This window comes from Eleutherodactylus coqui, chromosome 4, assembly GCF_035609145.1.
Source record: "Eleutherodactylus coqui strain aEleCoq1 chromosome 4, aEleCoq1.hap1, whole genome shotgun sequence".
Lineage (NCBI taxonomy): Eukaryota > Metazoa > Chordata > Amphibia > Anura > Eleutherodactylidae > Eleutherodactylus > Eleutherodactylus coqui.
The window spans coordinates 22,551,659-22,573,991 of record NC_089840.1 but is presented as its reverse complement, the minus strand read 5'-3'; the positions used below and the strand labels follow the sequence as shown (position 1 = coordinate 22,573,991).

Below are 22,333 nucleotides of genomic sequence, written 5' to 3'. Positions count from 1 at the left end.
TCGTCCGTTCCGACGGTTCAGTGTCCCGTTTTCAGCGGGACAAGATGGCAGCCACAACTTTCTAACTACTTAATACATATGAGTCCAGATTTATTATTAACAACCTCCCAGTTTTGGTGCAAATTGTGGCAGAAAACTGCCTACTTGGTTTGCACACATATATCATGAGCTTTTAGATACTTTTGGACACTTTTTCCTACAAAGGGGTTTTGCTTTATGAAAATGGTCTAAATGTATCAAAAATTGTGTCCAATTTGTACCAACATTTTAGCGCAATGTTTGACGGAAACTAGGCACAATAGGGGGTAGGAAGATTGACTTTATACACCTATTAGTAAAGGTACGCCAGATTTAGCATCCAACATGAGCCACTGGGATAAATCTGGCGCACTTTAAGATCGTCTAGTCTACATTTGCGCTGTCTGACTATCAGGGTCTGTTCACACGGTCACCGCTGAATTTTCCACCTTTAAGGTCGCTGTACAATCCCTGTCTTTTTTACGCTGTTATTGCAGCTGATCCGGTCCTGTCAACGGGCAAAATACACGTGCAGAATTCTAACTCGTCTCCGATTGTTTTCGCGTCAAGAAGTGACGCACGTTGATTATACCCATTGACAGGGCTATATCTGTGCATGTAGCCGCGGCAAAAGCTGCATCCAAGTTTGCTGCGGTTTCAGGGCGATCAGGGCGTTTAAAGATTGCATCGAAAACAGGGCAATAAACTGATGGAATTGAGGGATGGCAGAGAAGATCCACTACAGGTAATATGCCCCATCCGAACCCAGGACAGATTTTTTTTTTCTCCAGACCAGAGGGTCTCTGTAAGGACTCCAATGTCTCATGAAAACAATTCAATACATTATCATGACATTGTGGCAAAAACCCTCGGCTGCCACTCACGTCACAGCCACTAGGTGGCAACAATAGACACAGATAGGATAGATATCTCCTGACAGAATATCCTGAAATCATGTTCTTATTAAAAGCTGGTGGTCTCATGCCACGGATCTTGGAATATATTGAATTAAGGACCAAGTTGAAGGAGGACACATCTGTAGTCACCTGATATGCCCTAAAAGCAAAAGATAGCGGATGCTTATGTAACCATTAAATGGCCACACATCCTTTGCATAAACATTTTGGTGCACTCTATTCCAATTGGCCCAATCAGAGGTGTGATTTGAAGCTCCTGGGCCCCAATGTGAAATGTGTTCTAGGGTTCCAAAACCATCAAGTGTTATTCATAAGACCGATGGGTCAGAGGGATCTATTGGATCCTCTTATGCTGCAGAGCCTGAATGTGACTGCAGCCTCCGCACCCTCTAGACCCTGAGTTCCTCAACTCAAAAATAGGTAGAAGAAGCCTCCAAGTAACCTTTCTTGGTGCATCTGGTTCATAAAGAGGACTTAAACTAGATATATCTACATGGCATCCAAAGATCTCCTCCTCTCCCTGTTTAGATGCACCCTTTAACTTCTGTTGATCATGCCATCTTATAGACTCTCAAAGACGGAGATTTTGGAGCAAATCCATCATGTCTGAACATTCCCATAGATGAGCCCTAAGACCCTAGAAAACACTTTTTTGCACTGGAGCTCATGAGTGCAGCCGTATTACAGACCCATGTTGGACCTTTGCCATAGGGCCTTCCTGGTGCCAACGGTTTGTGGCATAAGCCCTTGTAGCCAGGGGTGTAACTATAGGGGATGCAGGGGATGCGGTTGCACCCGGGCCCAGGAGCCTTAGGGGGCCCATAAGACCTCTATTCTCCATATAGGGAGCCCAGTGCTATGAATAAAGCACTATAGTTGGGGGCCCTGTTACATGTGTTGCATTGGGGCCCAGAAGTTTCAAGTTACACCTCTGCTTCTAGAGTAAAGTAATGCCACTAATTAGTAAAATCTGTCCCCTTATTTGAAAAATATTGCTGATCCCAAAAACATTTTAAAGGAGAATGCCCCATAATGATGTCCATAAAATCCCGGCCATTAGGAAATAGGCGTAAATACCTTCGGCTGCAGGAATATGATGGCGCCGCACTTCCATCTACATGTACGACTGTAAACAGATTTCCGAAGCCAATTGCAATTTTCCGTCAGGTATTTAGAAGAAAAATGATTTTTTTTATTTTTTTTTTAAATTTCTGCTAAGACTGCATTTTGCGATTGGGGCCCGGCATCACCGGTGGCGGAGCGGCACTTCATTGGCAATCCCTCGGTGACAGATTTAACACTGCCTCTTAAGTTTTAATCCTGTTATTGTAATCACGGCCGGCAGTTATCTCTGCTTTGCAGGCTGCCAGCTTGGAATTCTTCTAAAAAAGGGCCCCCGATTTGACGTCTTTCAAACATATTCCTAGTCAGGAGACGCATAGCTGTAGACTCCATCAGCATTTTCCGTGCAGCTAATCCCTTTTTAACTCTTTCATGGAATGCAATGCCTAAAAATAGCTCTTTTCCTAATCCCGGGGGCTTTGGGGAGGGGGCGCTATTGCATGCAAATAATCGATAATGAATTGTAGTGGGGAGGGGGGGAGGGGGACTTCAAATGATTATTAAAACAATAAAGGGTTAATTTATAAGAACAATCAATAGATTGTAAAGGCAAATTGTGGATTACATTTGAGGCTTGATTTACGGGAATGGATTCCAGACCCCACAACACGACCGCTGGGTGTTAATTCGGCTCCGTTGCCGCTATTGTCCTATCCTGTTGACACATTGTTTGTTCGCGGCCGCCTCGTCTCGCTGCAGGTACAACGCCGCGGCGTAGATTTCACAGGTTCCTAATGTTTGATGGATCGTTTTGGAGGATAATCTCCATATTGAAGCTGGAATGGATGTGATAGAATTGCTGTTCGCTTTTAATACGGAGGATTGGAGAAGGCGCCGGCAGGGCGGACATATTGCTTTGTGTACGTGGTAATGTCTGCGGGATACAAACGCATTCTGGATTTTACCTAGTCCATCAAGAAGCGTCTGTTTGGAGAGTCAAAATTCAGAGTCAAATTGGCTACTGACATCAGGCATTGGGGTCCATGAGTTGTATTACGGAGCCTTGTTGCACGGCTGCCCGTAGGGTGCGATGTGCCAATGTGTAGTGCCACATTATGCAGACATTGTGCCCTACAAGCTTCAAGGAGAATATACAATTCCTGGCCATATGGTGGCACAAGAAGTGCCTATAGGTTTGCAAAGTCCCTAAGCAGGGGTGTAACCATAGTGGGTGCAGAGAGCGTGATCTCAAGAGCGGAGGTGTGACTTGAAGCTTATAGACCCCCCCAACTATGATGCTTCATTCATTTCATTCATAGTCCTAGTCTCCTTATATGGGGAAAAGAGACCATATGGGCCCCCAAGACTCCTGGGTTCAGGGGCGACCACATCCTCTGCACCCATTATAGTTACACCCCTGCTCAGGAGCCTTAGGGGGCCGTAAGGTCGCTCTTCCCCATATGAGATAACCAGCACTATGAATGAAGCATTATGGTTGGGGGTGACCGTTACAGACAGAAATGACCCACACCGAGTCAGGGCGGGCCAAAATATATACAGATACGTAATGACTGATTGGCCGGCCAGAGGAAATGCCTCCATGTTATCCAATCAGATCACTATAGTCCATAAAGGAGTGTCTCTTTGGAGAGTCACAATTTGGAGTCAATCGTATATTTGTTTGCTGATATCAATAACTGGCATAGGGGCCCACGCATTTTGTTGTATTATGGAGCTGTATTATAGCCTGCTATGTGCCCATTATGTACCAGCGAGTGCCCTGTTATGCATAGTGGGTGCAGAGGGCGCAGTCACAGGAGCATTGGGAGTCCATAAGTTGGTCTTCCATATATGAGGAGACCAGTACTAGTTGGGGGTCTCCGTTACAGACAGAAATGACACAAGCCGAGTCAGGGCGGGGCCAGAATATATACAAATACGTAAAGGCTGATTGGGAGTGTCTATTATAGATGGATGGATCTGTGAAATGGAACAATGGCTACCAACAGAAGGCTTTCTCCATTGACAACAATGTGAAAATAGAAATGGACGGCTGCTTCCCTGAGGCTTCCTGCCATATATGCTTATACGACGGTCATGAAAGGGTCTGAGGTTTGGCCGCAATAAAAACATGGCAGCCGAGACCAAGGCTGCATGGTAGTCCCATGTCGGGAAAAGTCAGGTCTTGCTGACATCCAGGCTTCTGCTCTAACCAGGTGCAGACCAACCTACAATCCTGGCCATTCAACCCCTCATCATTGATGGGACGAGCCGCAGTACTCTGAGCAGCCACTATGAACAATACGGCGCTCTGAGTACGAACACGATCTTGCTCCGATGTAAACATTGAAGAGGCTGCAGTGCTTAAAGGAGCACCACGACCCTTCAATCAGCTGGTTGACGGGGTTGCTCGAGCGTCAGACCCCACCAACACTTATGTATGGACTATCCTGAGGATAGACCCTCAGTTTTTAAAAAACACTCAATAACGCACAAAATAAGCGAGTGATTGGAGTAAAAGGTAAACTCTGGTTCCATTTTTCCGTTCTTATGACGCAACAGAAGAACGGAAACCCCGCATGCACGAGCTCTATAGGGGATGCATTCACGTATTTCCTATTACCTGCGGCCAGGGCAAGGTTCACGATGTTACCAATGATGTAGCGCTCATTGCCTGGCCGGATGTTCTGAGTCTCTGGCTGCATCGCTATCAGTGCGCATGCGCAGCCCGGAATGGGTGCTGCACATGCGCCATTCTCTAGTGTATATGAGGCTGTCGGAGCACGCGCCAAGATGGCCAATCCTTCCCGGGTATTGTGGGCGGGGCAAAGATGTTGCTTGACAATATGGGAAAGGCGGAAGTAGCAGTGGCATAGAAGCCAGTGCTGCCGCTGATGGAGGTTGACCCTGCGGCGCAGAATCAAAAGTGAAGTGGCAGGAGGCCTCGGACCATAGCAAAGTGGCAGGAGGCCTCGGACCGTAGCAAAGTGGCAGGAACACTGCAAACTGAAATAGAGTGACGCGGACGCAAAATAACGCTGCGAAAACAGCTTGAGGGGACAATTTTTAAAAATTGGGGACGGGAAAAACTCTTTAAAGTGGTTGTCCGTTTATCAGACGACACACCCTTTAGTGCCTGCTGTGCTAAAATACTGTTCCCTGCTGCCGCAATCAGCGCTGCAGCCCCCCCGCAGTCCCGGTGCTTGTTCTCACTGGAAGTCAAGTGACCACTGCAGCCAATCAGGACGTGAGTCCTGATGCCAGGAAAACAACCAATAACGCTGAAGCCTCTGATTGACTGCAGTGGTCACCTGACTTCTGATGACATCATCTGTTGTAAACACCTACAGAGCTGGATTGTAGTGGTGGTGGGGAACAGGTAAGAAGAACTGCTCCTTTTCCTATTTAAGCACAAGGGGCTCTAAAGGGGGCATTCTGTCCAAAGGAGGAGAGAAGTTGGGGGTTGAAGGAAGACAAAGAAAACTGTCGGATACTTTATATCAACTATTTCTTTTAGAATCTTAAAGCCGCCCTCCGATCCTGGACAAACCAAGATGGCGGCATCGCTCCTCCGACTGCCTGCGCTGGGTACTGTATCGGTAGTCCAAGACGCTACACACTACTCTGGTACGCCTGCATCGCTCATGTGAGCAGCACCGGCCAATCAGAGCAGCTTGTAGTGTCTTAGACTACCGATACAGTACCCAGCGCAGGCAGCCAGAGCAACGATGCCGCCATCTTGGTTTGTCCAAGATCGGAGGGCGGCTTTAAGATTCTAAGAGAAATAGTTGATATAAAGTATCCGACAGTTTTCTTCGTCTTCCTTCAACCCCCAACTTCTCTCTTCCTTTGGAATCCATTCTTGACAATCTTCCAAGCCGACCTTGGGCAGAGCGAGCCATCCATTATGCTAAAAATGACACCCTAGAATCCTGGCCATCAATCTCGCATCAAAACAAGTTGTCACATTCGCCGGCTGAGTCCTCCGTCTTTAAGATTTATCACTGCTGCTATCAGGTTCTCGGGAAAGAATAGACAATGCGGCGCTAACTACAATAAGTACATGGGACATTAGCATCTGCTGATTGACCAAAACCATGAGTGATAGACATCACCATTATCCATCATGGAATCATTGGCGAATTTGGTCGCTAACGGTAATTTTTATCTTTTTTTCTCCCCTTCCAGTGGCGTACCAGCGAGGCGGGGAGGCTGTAAGCAGCGCGGGAAGGTAAGAAAATATATATTTCCTGACAAAAAGTCTACATATCTCCTGTCATTCTGTTTTTACAGTGAACAATGAGCTGCAGGCGCCGCTTCTTACGGAGACGCTCTAAATCTTCGTTCATGTCTCTCTTTGTAGATTCGTCTCGCACCGCGCTCCCTCATAGATTATTTAGTATTTTTTTTGCGGCATATAGGTGGCCTAATTAAGTGGTACAAGCAGCGGGTTACCGATTGGATCTGTCAGCAAACGGCTTTATTTAGCAGACTGACTATGTGCACATAATTAAACATCCAGGTCATTCGCATTGTGCTGGTTGGCCGTACTACTCTATGCGGCCACCAGAGGGAGCAGTTCAGCCAGGAATGAAAAAGTAGCAGAATTGTATCAGGGTGTATTCACACGGAAGAAGCGATGTAGGTCAGCGAGAATCTGACTGTTCTATGTGGGATTTTACGTGAATTTTTTTTTTTACGCATGACGTGTTTTGCAATTAAAAAAAACGTGCGTTTTGCGTCAGATTTACAGGTGAGAAAAAATATCACATTTGGTTCCAATAAGGAGGGCTTGTTCACATGACCATGTTTGCGCAGAGATTAGAGTTTATTGATTTCAATGGGTTGATTCTTATAAGCGCGTTTTGCGAACACGGGAAAAAGTAGGACAGGCTCTATTTTCCTGTGATTTGCGCAGCAAAAGTATTTTAAAAGCCTATGGGACGTGCGAAAATACGTAAGGGGAAGGTGTGACGCTGCGCAAAACACAGGGAAAAGAAGACACCTGGTGTTCATTAGGCTTTGAATAGCTTTGAATTTCACAGAAAGGGTGTGTCACGCACGAGTGGGTGCGCAAAAAGTACAGTAATATGCGCCGACACGCACAGAACACACAGATTATGTAACTCTTCAAAGCTTGTTCATGCGCTAATACGCTGCAGTGAGTATTTTTGCGCATGCGGTCGTGTGAAGCCGCCCCAAAGCCAATGACAAGCACATTGAATCACATGACATGCGATGTGTTGTTTTTTACGCTTTTTTACGCTCCCGTAGAGAATGACTTGCTGCAATTTTTCTATCTTGCACTACGCCTGCGGGTATTAAGACCTGGAAACGAATGGGATCTTTTCACGTGATTTCTGTCCGTATCGCAATTGGACGGAACTTGCGTGTGAAAATCACCCATTGGAACTAAATTCAATTTTCCACGCATGTGAGAAACCCGTGTAAATTAATGCAAAATGCATCACCGACGCGGGAAAACCGCACGGAAAACTGTCAGATTCCCACTGACCCACACCGCACTCGCCCGATGGTGATATCGCCGCAAGAAAATCGCGGCAAAATCACATCTTTGTTCATGCGATTTTTGAGCATCAGCGCTGCTTTATCACGCACAAGCGTCGCTGACGAATTACACGTATTTTTCAGCGCAATTTTCTTGTACGAAAGACAATAGGACTTTCTAAAGTTAAAAACGCATCGCCTGAAAATCGCAAGTTAATGCATTGCGATCGATAAAACGAACACTGCATAGGGAAACATAGGCGATTAAAAAAAGTGCAAAACGCAAAAATATAGGACGTGCCGCCATTTTTTTTCACGCAACATTGCAAATGTGACGTAAAGCATTAGTAAGCTTGGTTTTCATAACTCTGCGCTCTCCCTCGCTCCCGCGTCGCGTGAAAGTTATGCAATTTAACACCCCTATGAAACCGTCTTAAGGGCTTAAACAGACGAACGTGAAATGTAATACATTTGCTCTTGCGCAATTTTTTTTGCGAGTGTATTGCGCGCTCGTGTCTGTGCAAATACGGAGCCTATTTTCGCAGTCACCGCTCGTTCGCTCGGGTGGGGGATCACCCGCCCTAATTTAAAAGGCTAAATTGCCTAACGAGATGTCGGTGGTCACAGGCATGCGCTGCATTTAGCGCCTAACTGCGCGTTCAGACGTGCGTATTCCATAGAGGTCTTCGATGTGCGAAACACAGAACGATAGGGCAGGTCCGGCAAAAGAAAGTGAGAATAAACCTATTGAAGTCAGCGGGTTATACTCTCCGCATTATGCGCACGGGGATTTCCCGCGTTCATCATCGCGGCGTTTCGTGTTCGTCTGTTTAAGCCCTAATCTAGATGAATGCACACTGGGGGTAACAGGCTGAGCGGGAGGGACGCGGCTTTTATCAGCCTCACTTGCTGTTTATATAAAAACCTAAGATAAAAACTTTTGGATCACACAAAATAGAAGAAGTTTTTAAAAAGTCTTTGAGTTATTGGCTCATTTTCATATTTTCTGCTAAACTCTATTTAAATAAAACAGGGCGGAGCCTCCGCTGTTCTCACGCCCTCCCGCCCCCCGGCAGCTTCCTTCACAGCTGCTATAGTCAAGCATTTATATGGGGGACTGGAGACGGACGGAACGCATGGAAAGCCTCTAGGATGAAGTACATTGTCCGATGCTCATACCGGCGGCTGTAATATTAATATTAACCACTTGTTCTTTGCACAAGTTCCTGGAAATGGATGCATTTTGGTTTCCATTTGAATTCTATAAAATATACTTAAAATCTGTGCAAGTGGCCAAAAAAAAATAAAAAAATGGTATAAATATGTGTAAATTGTCCTCATCTATGTGATATATACAGACTGTACAAAAACGTCTGCCCTAGATATGCCACAAATTACAAACAGAAGAAGTAAAGGCTCTATCCTGCCATCTGGTGGCTACTACAGTTATTGCAGTAGAGCGCTGATTTGCTGCTGATTTTGTTGCAGATTTCATCCTTTCAATTGAATTCAAATTGATGGGGTCTAATCTGCGGAAGATCTGCAACACAATCTGCAGCAAGTCAGCTGCGTGTGAAAACAACCTTATAAAGCAGTTTCTGGCGTAAAATATCACAAAGTTCTGCAGAAGACTTACTTGTGCAAAACTTTTGTGACTTTTTGTCTTTTACACTGCCGCCCCCCACTTTCCCAAGAAGGGGGCATTACTTGTCAAGAGGGGGCATGGCAGCCCGGACCAACACATTTATGTATAGTTTAAACCAGGATTGGACGGCGGGTTGCAACGATGAAAAAAACCCTAACCTATTGGTTGGTCATTAGGGCATAAAATGGGCGTCACTAAGAGGTTAAACAGTTCCGATAATCAGATATTTCCCAACATTTGCACTTAGGCTTTTACTTGTTTGCTTTGTGATTTTTCACGTCTTTCCCGAGATCGGCTGTGAGTTGTGAATGTGATTTCTCCATTGACTTCTGTATCTGTTACCTCCTCTGTTGCGCATTGCAGGCCGGGGCTCCTAAACATAGCAGAGCCCGCAACGCAGCCGTGGCTCGCGGATACCTGGCCAAACACAGGCAGCAACCACAATGAATGTCCTATTAATTGCTGCACATCAGGGAACGGAAGCAGTGACAACAATCTGGCCACTTACAGCCGACCAGGTAAGTCTCAGAAAGTTATACTGCAAAACTAATTTTGGCAACGCATTACAGATGTAGCAATGATTAACATGACCGACGCCTCGTGGGAACAATTTACAGCATTGTAGTTATTATAATAATTGGAAAGACCAGAAGCAATGGGATGAAACTGAAAGGGAGGAGACAGATTAGATATTAGACAGTGAAGGTGATCAATGAGTGGAACAGGTTGCCACGGGAGGTGGTGAGTTCTCCTTCAATGGAAGTGGTCAAACTAATATCTGTCTGGGATGATTTACTGTATCCTGCACTGAGAGGGGGGGGGGGGGGGACCAGATGATCCTGGAGGTTCCTTCCAACTCTACCATTCTATGAGTCTATGATAAAGCAGTAATTGTCAAGTTAACGTTAGCTACATCTGTAGGTTTGACTTAAAACCCTTGACAGTTCTTGCTGCCTTACAGTATTGTCTCAGGACTAACTTAGGTGACCTGTTAGCAGCTGTATATTAGTTGTATCTGACAACCGTTACACTGGTGGATGGGGGGGGGGGGTGATAAAGGATTTTTGGTGGGATAACCCCTTTAACCCATTGGAAACCACAATATGTCTTTTTACTGGCCTCACTAGTGGGCTTTAAACCTGCATGTACATCTTGGCTGAATCTGAATACTGACCCCCAGGCTCCTGCTCTAATTGGCAGTGGTGGGGAAACCTGGCAGTTTAACCCCTTATGCCACAATCAATAGCAACTGCAGCATGTAAGCAGATGACGGGGCTCCTTGTGTCACCCATCAACACCCGACAATGTGATCACAAAGTACCAAAGGGTTCCCATGGCAGTCGGAAGCCTGACAAAGACCGCCATGTCAGCCATGTAACTCCGCCTCCTGCAGAGCCTAATAGGCTGCTTTCATAGGCTTAGTAAAATGCACTGCATAAGTAATGCAGTGTACTATTCTAGCTATCGAACAATCACTTCTTTAGGTTCCCTTCAGGGCATAAAAAATGTTTTAAATAATCTACAAAGTCCCTCCTTACACTGCTGGTCGCCTTCTGGGTTCAGCAGCTATAGAAATGAGTGAAATTACATTAAACGTGCCATTTTTAATAAACTCGATAGTCTGTAAATAAAGGGACAGTCGATGAACCTCACGTTAGGTAGGAGAAATCCCTGGAGTCTTGCATCGTCTGGAGCTGCATGTGAAGTCTTACATGCTGACTGTTTCCAGTATTTTGCTTGGATTAAACATTTGGAAACGAGACGTTCAGACGAGGCTAAATCCGGTGGCGTATCCCCAGAAGAGGCTCGCTCACATGTTGTCGCTGCAGAGGGCTTTACAAGTATTCATCGTCCTAGTGAGCTTGTCTCTATAATGCCTCCCATGCCGAGGACAATCCCCGATCCTGTGCTAAAGCCTTAATGAGGACAAAGCCGCCTTCCTGTAGGTAGGCTTCTAGTTCCTCCGGGAGGAGGAGGACGCACAGGAGGTAAGCTACAGCCAGGCCTGTAATGTATACTGCCCATCACCCTACAGTGAGACTATATATATATGAAGAACTTGGAAGAGAAGTAATATCGTAGGAACTTCTAGGACTCCTTTCTATTCTGCACTTTATTGCCCACATATGCGAATGTCTAGTGTGAGCGCAACGTTTAATGAAAGGTCTATAATTCTGTAATTTCTATATTTGACACATTTTAGTCCCACACACTTCGTTTATGACTGATATATGAAACACCAGTATAAAGTGACTCTCCAGTCCTGGAGAAGCAAAGATGGCCGCACCGCTTCTCGGACTACCTGATGTACAATGTGCATTAGTATACGTTGGTAGTCAGTGCATGCTGCTCTGACCAAGCAACATGGCTCATGGGGGCAGCACTGGGTAATCAAAGCTGGTGTAGTGTCTTAGACTAATGATCCATACTAAGGGCTCATGCCTAGGGGTGTATGCGTATAACGCGTTTTACCCATACGCCCTGCCGGCAGAGACCATGTACGGCTGCGCTTGGCAATGCCATGCCTGGATATCTCACACACATGCCCAATGTGACTTTTTTTTAAAATTCCCTGCTTTGTTTCATAGTGGGGTTGCGTATGCATATGGGGTTGCATAGGGCTCACGCTGCGTGGTATGTAGAGAAATAGCACAACCTGCAATTTTTTTTGCTTTCGCCTATCGACACGCAGTGTCCACCCACCGGTGTGCGCAGATCAATGAAGGTCCATTGACTTTCATTGACTCCATTGACTGCGTATCGCACATTTGTGCAACGCACATGGGATTCACAGTGAAAACATGGTCATGGGCATGAGCCCTAATACAAAGTGTACATCAGGTAGTCATGGAAGCGGGGCGGCCATCTTTGTTTCTCCAGCATTGGAGGATCGCTTTAATAAATCTTGGAGTTGTGCAGAGTTTGTAACTTCATGGGGGAACTTTATAAAAATTGGTGCAAAGTGGCTTTGGAAAAAGGAGAACTGCGATCTGATCAGTTGCTTGGGGCAATTTCTCGGCTTGACCCTTGCACTAGCTGTGATAAATCTCCCCCAATATGCCTGTAGCGTGTCGATTTCCAAAATATATAAAGTATAGTAGTCAACGCACTTGGGCAACAGTAATATGATGTTTGCACTGGGGAAAAGTCTATGGAAATGTTGTGTAGCAAGGGACCAACCAAAGGCAAGAGCAAGTGACGTAGAGCGTTGCGTTCCTGTGTGTCATTGGGGAAGTCACATCTCTTGGGGGGTCCTGTTCCCGTCTTGAGAGTTGAGGCGTAGCTTGGGACTTGCAGATGAGCTTGGTGAACATTCCAGGAAGCGGACAGCGCAGTGCAATGCAGGAACAGTCTGTGGGTTTGGTTTTGGGTCCAATCCTGATAGCTGTACAAGATGGCAGCAAGAGAGTGTACCCAAGAGTCCGGTAAGAGTGGAGAAGAAAGAACATCAAGGTCTGTCATGTTCTACATTGATCCAGATTGTTAGGCGCATGTGTGAAGCCACACCCTCGAATGTTCTGGAATGTTCTAGGTGCTCTTCAAGTGCCCTATATAAGGAATGGAGCTGCATCACAGTTCCCGAGCGAAGCAAAGCAGAGTCCGTGTAAGGCAGAGACACATCATACTGCGAGCAACACTAGCACTGAGAGACTTTCTTAAAGTGGCAGAGGCCGTGCAAAAAAGTACAGCAGCTGCAGCGACCCTTACCCCATGCCAGGAAATGGCCAGAAGGCTCCATGAATATGGAAGTGCCCCAGGAAAGTGGGAAGGGCAAAGAGAGAGAGACCTGAGCAGCATAAAGGGGAGCTGCATTGATGCCTTGAAACTGGGCAGAGAGGCAGTTGTCATGTGGAGGACTAAGAGGAACTGCTGCTGGAGAGACCCAGGAGGGCAACCGGAGCCCGAGAGAGGGAGGTTGGACTCACAAAGCTGCTACCTCCTAAGTGGGGCTCCCACGTACTTGTGTGCACACCAGTAAAGACTTAGGGGATGGAAAATGGGAAAAGACTGAGCCATTAACTGGACATGCCTCCATGTTCATCTGCCTCCATCGCCGCGCCATCACGTTACCATCTACCTGCTTAATAAAGATTGTTGCTTTACTGTTGTGGCCATCGTGTTCTAATTTCCACTCCCAATATAGAACCATGTTTTACACTTACCAGACCTGTTATTTTTTTGGTGACATCCTTCTTCTAGCTAGTCCCACCGCAGCTGCCGTTACACCATATCTCCTAACCGTCCTGGATTCAGTGGGACAGTCCCCGATTTTGAGGCCACATCCCAGCTGGTCTTACCCTAGCTACTCTTAGACAACTCAAGTGGTTGAGTGTGATGGTGTCAAGCAGCAGCTGAAAGCGTCCATGTTTTTTTCTTAGTTCCCGGTTCTTTTTGTAGGCCAATGGATAATACAAAAAAGATCACGTAATTCCAGTCTCAAGAAGTTTTCATTATGCCACTCCACTCCTGCCAGTCCTTGGCTGGCACAAGTTATTGTCTGGCTCTAAGCTAACAATCACAGATGACAAGCCGTCTCGCTCCATACTGTGTCTCCTGGTTCCTTTGCAGCGTCCATAGTCTTTGAGTTTAGTTCTAGTTCTGCTTCCCAAATACTTTTCATTTTTCTCAGTTAAGTCCCCTTAAGCAACATTCTGCTCAGAAACGAAGTCGTTGCCAAAAAATTGTAAATACACAGCGCAGCGTTTATGGAGGAACATAATATTTTACGTGTACCACCACAGAAAAATTACATTGAAAGAATGTTAATCTGCATCAGACATATTAAAGCGGGTTTTATATCTCACGCCGGCATTTAATTATGTCTAATCAGCAAGTAAAGTACCAGAATTTCCAGGTTAGACGGTATATTTCCAAGGCCAAACCTGTCTATGATTAGAAATTGGACCCGATGAACCTGTCGCATCAGGTATCGGTTTAGGCGGCAGTAAAAAGTTGGCCTTATGAGTCCCTTAATGGCTCTAGTTTTTGAATTTAAAGTGATATGGGAATCTATGCGTTAACGCTAATAGCCCTTTAAAACTAGCCGTTTTCTCATAAAGGGTCGCATAGTCTATAAATTCCATCTGCGATGTCAGAGAAAGGCTATTACCGGCCCTTTAACATTTTCCAGAATCCTTACTCCATAACTCGCAATTCAGTCAGATGTGCTGAACGAAATATTGGCTAATGTCAAGGCGCAGTGGCATCATGGTGGGCAGTGCCTTGTGATCACGAGGGTGGATACAGCTAGTTGACATGTTGGAAGGACGAGGACAACAAGACATCAGGGCAGTATGGAGCTGCAAGGGACATAAAGCGTTACGTCTCCCAGTTGTTGCTGGGGGAGTCGCATAAATTGGGGGTCCCGTTGTTGTCCCGAGAGTTGAGATGTAGTGGGTAACATGCAGAGGAGCTTGCTGATTAGGCTGGTAAAAGGGTTGATGTTATCAAGGAAAGAGTGAAGGTATCAGAGTAGAGTAATAGAAGTACAATTCCAGGGGCGATCCTAGGTCCCCTTTAGACCTCTCCAATATCGTCCAGTAGACTCGACTACCAGCCCCTCCAGAATTAAACCTCAGGAGGACGCAACGGTGCAACCTTGAGATTTTGCACCGCACTTGTACCAATTGGGGTAGTTCTGCCAATCTTGTGTTTTTGAGGTGGCATTATTGAGTGTCAGCATTATTAAAGAGGTTGGCATGCATGGGCATTATTACTGCTGGGAGCATTAGTACTAAGGGGGGAATATGTGAGCATTATTACTGGGGGGGAGCATGCAGGGGCATTATTCCTGAGTGGGAGCATGCAGGGGGATTTTAACTGAGGGGCGGCATGTGGAGGTATTATTACTGAGGGGGTCATGTGGGACCATTATTGCTGTGAGAGAAACACTAAAGGACACTCTTACTGTGAGTGGGTCAATGAGAGGCACTATGAAAATGAGAGGCTTGCTAATATGCACTGAGAAAGACACAAGGGGTGTGGCTTAGCATAAAGAGGTGTGGCCTAACAAAAAACAATTGCTATAGTACACTTCCTGTATCCGTTTTCATTGTTCATAGGCTGGGAGGTATGGTTACACTGCCTCAGGTAGTTAGGAATGTAATGGTGTCAAGCAGGTTCTGCAAGGGTCGAAATGTTTGTCTTTGTTCTGTATATATGCCTTTGTGTCATGCATTATCCTTCAACCATACGATGAGTTTGGCATACCTTCTATAGCAAATATCACAGCTTTATGAGCCCGACTTCCAACACCCACGATCTACTTTTTGTTTGTACCTATGTTCATTTATTAACTTTGCTCATATTATATCTTTTTCTTTTCTCTCCACAAAGCCGACTGCATAGCAAACTACAACAATCAGCTGGAAAACAAACAAACCAACCTGATGGTCCCCGAGTCGGGGGTTTACAGTGACGTGGACATAAGCAACAAGATCAATGAGATGAAAACCTTCAATAGTCCGAATCTAAAAGATGGCCGATTTGTCACCGCCGCTGGTCAACCCACCCCATATGCCACCACTCAGCTCATCCAGTCCAACCTCAGCAACAACATCAACTCATCCAGTGGGGATACTGATGAGAAGCATTGGAAGCCGACGGCTCAACACAAACCAGATGTCGCCCCGATGCAGTACAACATCATGGAGCAAAATAAAATCAACAAAGGTGATAATAGCATTTCCTATTCCATACAGAACGAGAATTAACCCTACAGTGCCTGTGGAAATAGAAGGGTTTATGGGACTTTGGGACAAGGATGCTATTGTTTTCTTTTCGTTTTAGATTCATTTACTTCAAGAATGGAAACATTTTCAGGGGGCACTAACTTTTCAGACAACTTCTGCTCATCTACTAACTTGTGTTAGTCTCATCATTCTTTCATTAAAAAAATTGTTGCTTTACCACTGCAAATCATATGTGAAGTGGCTACAAATAGGGTTCTTTTTCCAGCTTTTTTGCAATCCACCTTCTGTTGTTATGTACAGAGCTTCCTTAGTAATAAGAATACATGGATGTTTCCATAGCAATAGGGAGGGGCTATCTTCACAGGAGGCTCCCATGCACTTACAGACTGCGGGCTGACAGATCTGCAGACACTGTGATAACAATCCCCACAATCGCTGCCTCTCCTCCTGCTACAGCATGTGGGTATATGTTTGCGTGTGTGTGCGCAAAGTACACACACATTATAATGGGTTTACTAATCATTTGGCCAGAATGTCTCTAAATGCCTGATGCAGTTATTTCCTCCATGCTGATTGGAACAGAGACTGTGCAATGCAGCATAGGAAATAAGGACAGTGAACTACTGGCAGAATGCTAGGCTTCCTACATGTCCCCTGCTTGATAGTGGATTGCAGGGCAACAGAAACATGGGGAAGACCACCTGAAAATCAGGACTCACAGACATGAAAATGGGTGCAAACAGCAGCAGGTGAGGAGAACCTGGTGTATTTTAGAAAACTTGTTGAAAACTCAGGTACGCTTTCAGTCTATTTGTTATAATTGTGGAAGCACAACTTCCAATGACTTAGATGTCACTTAGATCACAAGGGGTCTACAAAAGATTAAGGCTCAACTGGTTGCTAAAGTGCCTGTATTCTGTCAGGCATCATACCAAGGGTTAAAGAAAGAAAATGTTTGTTAAGATGTTGCCAATAGGGACTGGATTCCAATGAACTGACTACTTACTATGCACTAATCGTCACGGATGCGCCCTCGTCACTGGTAAGGCTGGGCAGCAGGTGGGCCTATGCCAATCATTAAATAAGTCCTGGTTGAAATCTAAATATCATTGAGCTCATGTTATATTGTTTCCCATCAAGAAGTCTAAAGATATTGGAATGTGTTGCAGGTTATGAAAATGTAGTTGAACATTTGCTGGAATTGTTTAGTTTATAAACTGTAGTTCACAAGTTCAAGAATGGAAAATTACAGTCGTGGCCGAAAGTTTGGACACTGACAAATATCGGTCTTCACAAAGTTTACTGCTTCTGTATTTCTAGATATATTAGTCAGATGTGTATATGTACCATTATAACATTTCTTAAATTTTTAACTTTTATTGACAAATACATCAAGTTTAGGCAAAGACCCACTATTTACAGTGTTGACCCTTATTATTCAAGGCCTCTGCCATTCACCCTGGCATGCTGGATATCAGCTTCTGGGCCAAATCCTGACTGTGACAACCCATTCTTCTTAATCAGTGCTTGCAGTTTATCACAGTTTCTGTGTTTTGTTTACCCACCCGCTTTTTTGAGGATTGACCACAGGTTCTCAATAGGATGAGATCTGGGGACTTTCCTGGCCATGGACCCAAAATTTCAATGTTTTGTTCATCAAGCCACTTAGTTATCACTTTTGTCTTATGACACGGTGCTCCATCATGCTGGAAGAAGCATTGTTCATCAGCAGATTGCTCCTGGATGGTCGGGAGAAGTTGCCTTTTGGAGGCGGTTTAGATGCTATTCTTTATTCATGGCCCTGTTTTTGGCTGTGAGTGAGCCCACTCCCCGGATGAAAAGCAACCCCTCAGGAACGGCAGCAGGCAGGTGTTGATGCATCTGCACTCACAGTTTGCAGGCTGGCCTGGTGTCAAGAATGGCAGCAAAGAAGCCACTTCTCTTAAAAAAAACATCAAGGACAGAGCTACATTCTGCAGGAAGTACGGAAATTGAACTGCAGAGAATGGGGGTGAAGTTTTTTTCTCTGATTAAGCCCTCTTCAGACTTTTTAGGACATCTTTGGGAAGAATTATCCAGAAAAGAAAAGGTGAGCGCTACCATGAGTCCTGTGTAATGCCAACAGTAAAGCATTCTGGGACCACTTATGTGCAGGGATTGGTGTTCTCACTGATCCCCTGCTGTTGCAGCAGGAGGCAAGCTATCAGTCGCAGCCGGCTCCCGCTATTGGATGGCACGGGCTCAGTTCTAAGCCTGTGCCATCCACAAGACATATGTTTACATCCTGTTGCATTCACTACCACCCTGCCAGAATATAAAATTATGCCCTGTGGCAATAAAGGGTTAGATTCCACAGCTCTCAATCCCATTGACAACCGATGGTGAATCTTCAAAAAGTGGGTGAACAAACAATACTGAAATTTTAATAAACTCTAAGCACTGATAAGGCAAGAATGGGTTGCCATCAGTCAGGATTTGGTCCAGAAGCTGATATCCAGCATGTTAGGGTGAATGGCAGAATTCTTGAAAAATAAGGGTCTACACTCTAAATATTGAGACTTGTGATTGATGTTAAAGGCTGGCCTCTGCTCCTTGGTGTGATGTCGTGGTGTAATACAGTTGAAGAGAGTTCAAGAAGTCAGGCAGGGTAACAGATAACTAAGTGTTGAATGGGTAAAGTTCATAACATTTCAATCTCTCTGATCCAGTATTGAAGGTGGTGGCTGGAAGTGCTGCTGCCTCTCGACTTGCTCCTTTACTGCTGATCTGGTTTTTCACCAGGCCCCTGGGATATCCTGCAACCTGCTCTAAACACCCTTTATCCTCAAGGCATCCAATCCAGGAACTGGCTGTTCAGGAACTCTGTTACCTAAATCAGTTATCTGTTTACTTGTAACTACACCGACTCTTCTCTCTTCTTGTGTGCTGAAACTAATGGAACTTGACATGGACTTATAAAACTTCTGCTCCTCCCCTTCTAGAAACGTCTAGTAAATCCCTTTCAGTCTAAAGCTTATTGGCTGAGAGTTGGGAGGTTGAAAAGAGCTGAATCACTGGGGCTACTCTGTCTCCCTCTAAACTGAGTTCTATCATCTTCCAACCACTAGTTCCTGCTGTATACATTAATACTGCCTGTATAAGAAGATACAAATGAAACCATTACATTATAGAAAGCAGTTAAGGCACACATTTCCCAGAGCTATCTCAACATTATGTAGTGACCGTTCTGGGTCACTACATGAACCCACATTTCTGATTGGTTAATATGACTTCTTATGTCATTACTTAGCCAAGAAGATTCTTAGTGACATCATTGTTTCTATGCAACTCATCAACTTTCTTCTTACCGTTATAACCTGAGGGCACATCAAAAATCCTTCCTTTTATTCACTTTTTCTGTATTTGGTGCCGTGTTCATGGGGTTGTTCCTGCTTGAAAAAAACTTTAAATTCCCCAGTGTGTGGCTGGAGAACTCTGCGTTTGCTGCTCCTTATTATTACTTTTATTGGAAGGTGAAGGCTTCTGGGGATCTTGGGCTTAGATCTTTTTAATAAGAAGCACAGCTTTTCCCGGTCTCCTTATGACTCGAGGAGACTCGTCGAGCTACTATACATGTAAATGTAGAAGATCGAGATTAACAATGTCAAAAAGTTAATTAGCGCGCGGCTAACCTTTGCAACTGAATTTAGTGCTGCAAATAATAAACCGCCGATGAAATAAAATCAAATAAAAGAGAATTAATATGGCGAGATCGGATCTAACCGTTATAGTGGGTGAGGGAAGAGGATATATTTAATTCATGAGGATGATTCTGTACAATCGCCGAACCTCTGATTAAACACAGATCTCTATCTAGATCTTCAGGTCTTTGGCATTTGTAATTGTGGAGGCATCAACAACATTGCTCTATATCATTATTATTAAAGCAACCCTCCAGTTTCAGGATACATTTCTGTCCTGGGACCAGAGGGGGCAGAGGATATATTACCTGCAGTTGTTCTTCTCTGTTGTCCTTCAGATCCGGCCAGTTCCAGGTCCAGGTTTGACTGTCCAATATGGTTGATGCAATCTTCAGACTACCTGATCCCCACTGATCCACACTTGCTTTTTGATTGGCCGCAGCTATTCATGTGATCAGCACTGGCCAGTCAGAGAGTAATGCACAGTACTTTAGTTAGAGAATTGCTGTGGTCTTCTTGGACAGTCGAAAATGGAGCCCAGAACTGGCAGGTTGCTTTAAGGACATACTGTACATATTTATTTATGTATAATAGTCTATTTTTTTATACTGAGAACATTGTGATTGAAATTAAACTGAAAGATATGGGAGAGGGAAATAAATAAGTACAAACTAAGTAGCTGGATATGATACAGATATATATGAGAGACAAGGAGATAATAGAACATAAAAACTTGATACTGTAAATGAATAGTATAGATACAGCTTAGGGCTCTTTTACATGGCTGGATAGATCGTTCAGAATCCCACATATAGCCTAAATCTGAATGATTATCATGCAGTGTAAAGGCACGCCCCGACTGAACGATGAACAATAATTCATTCACTTCTCATTCGACATTCAGTTTCTACATGCAGGAAAACTGAACAACAGATTGGTCTGTGTAAACAGGCAGTCGTTCATTCATGAATGACTGCCTGGCTACTGTCAATGGAAGTGGAGCAAGCTGGAACGATCCCCGATCCACTCTGCCTCCATTCACTGAGCGATGATCCTTCCATGTAATGCATTGGAACGATCAATGCTGGGATGACCAGTTGGGCATCTGCACCCGATAGATAGATAGATAGGAGATAGATAGATAGATAGGAGATAGATAGATAGATAGGAGATAGATAGGAGATAGATAGATAGATAGGAGATAGATAGGAGATAGATAGATAGGAGATAGATAGATAGATAGATAGATAGATAGATAGATAGATAGATAGATAGATAGATAGGAGATAGATATGAGATGGATAGATATGAGATAGATATGAGATAACTAGGTATGAGATAGATAGATATGAGATAGATATGAGATAGATAGATATGAGATAGATAGATAGATAGATAGATATGAGATAGCTAGGTATGAGAGAGATAGATATGAGATAGATAGATATGAGATAGATAGATAGATATGAGATAGATAGATAGATAGATAGATAGATAGATATGAGCTAGATAGATAGATAGATATGAGATAGATAGATATGAGCTAGATAGATAGATATGAGATAGATAGATATGAGATAGATAGATAGATAGATAGATAGATAGATAGATAAATTTGAGAGAGATATGAGATAGATAGATAGATAGATAGATAGATAAAGAGATATGAGATAGATAGATAGATAGATATGAGATAGATAGATAGATAGATAGATAGATAGATATGAGATAGATAGATAGATAGATAGATGGATATGAGATGGATAGATAGATAAATATGAGATAGATAGATAGATAAATTTGAGAGAAATATGAGATAGATAGATAGATATGAGATAGATAGATATGAGATAGATAGATAGATAGATAGATAGATAGATAGATAGATAGATAGATAGATAGATAGATAGATATGGGATAGATAGATATGAGATAGATAGATAGATATGAGATAGATAATGGATGCATGGATATAGACTACATAGATGGATGGTTTATACTTGTAGATGCATACTTGTTTGAGTATGTATAGAATATTTTCTGTCTTCTGTTCAATATAAATTGATATCAGAAATGATCTAAACCCCCGGACTGTTCCGCACTCCTGTCTTCAGGGCATGTTTCACTAATGTAATATGTTGCAGTAAAGAAAAAAATAGGTATGTCAATTTTTTCCCAGTGCTTTAGGCTACAGGGTCATGCAATCCACTTTAATAAGGTGATTTGCAGCCGAGCCGTCCCTCGGATCCAGATCAGTGCCAGCCTTGAACCATTAAGCATAACTTTGTGACTCGCATACATTGTAAAATTGAAGGTTTGCTAGTAAAAACCCGCTTCCAATCCCAGCTGCAGACTTGTGCATTGTACATGAGCCGGTCTACCTGAATGACACAGATGGAACGTTATGTGAGCAGGGATCAGGCTATCGGCGCTTCCCTTCACCGCCGAGGATTCCTTTGGACCTAATACTCTAGGAAACAACGGAACTGCACTTAAACATAATTGGCGTTCGCTGCTCTATAATCTATTCCGTGCTCATTTTTTTTTTGCATCCCGCTTATTACAAACAAATTGCAAAATTAGAGGATTGCACATCTGTAAGTGACAACCTCCAAATGATTTTTCTATTACTTTCATATGTTTTTGGGGTTTTTTTTTGAGCGCCTAGAAGCTGAAATGTTAACACAGCTGCTGCTGCATTATTTAGCCTGCCCATAAACATGATGGACATCGACTGGGAAACCAAACAATCGAAGCAGTGCGCCCTCGTAGAATACCGGTGGTATAAATGTGGGCTTCATGTATTTCTAA

The 22,333-nt window shown here is 44.1% G+C and overlaps 1 protein-coding gene across 1 annotated transcript in view; it reads left to right on the top strand.

Moving 5' to 3' along the window:
• Window positions 1–22,333, top strand: part of ROBO1 (roundabout guidance receptor 1) — a 434,821-nt gene that overhangs the window by 370,681 nt on the left and 41,807 nt on the right. Inside the window, exons 19-21 of the mRNA XM_066599140.1 lie at window positions 6,186–6,228; window positions 9,514–9,668; window positions 15,487–15,822. Of these exons, the coding sequence (XP_066455237.1) occupies window positions 6,186–6,228; window positions 9,514–9,668; window positions 15,487–15,822 (534 nt within the window). The remainder of the gene's footprint in view (window positions 1–6,185; window positions 6,229–9,513; window positions 9,669–15,486; window positions 15,823–22,333) is intronic.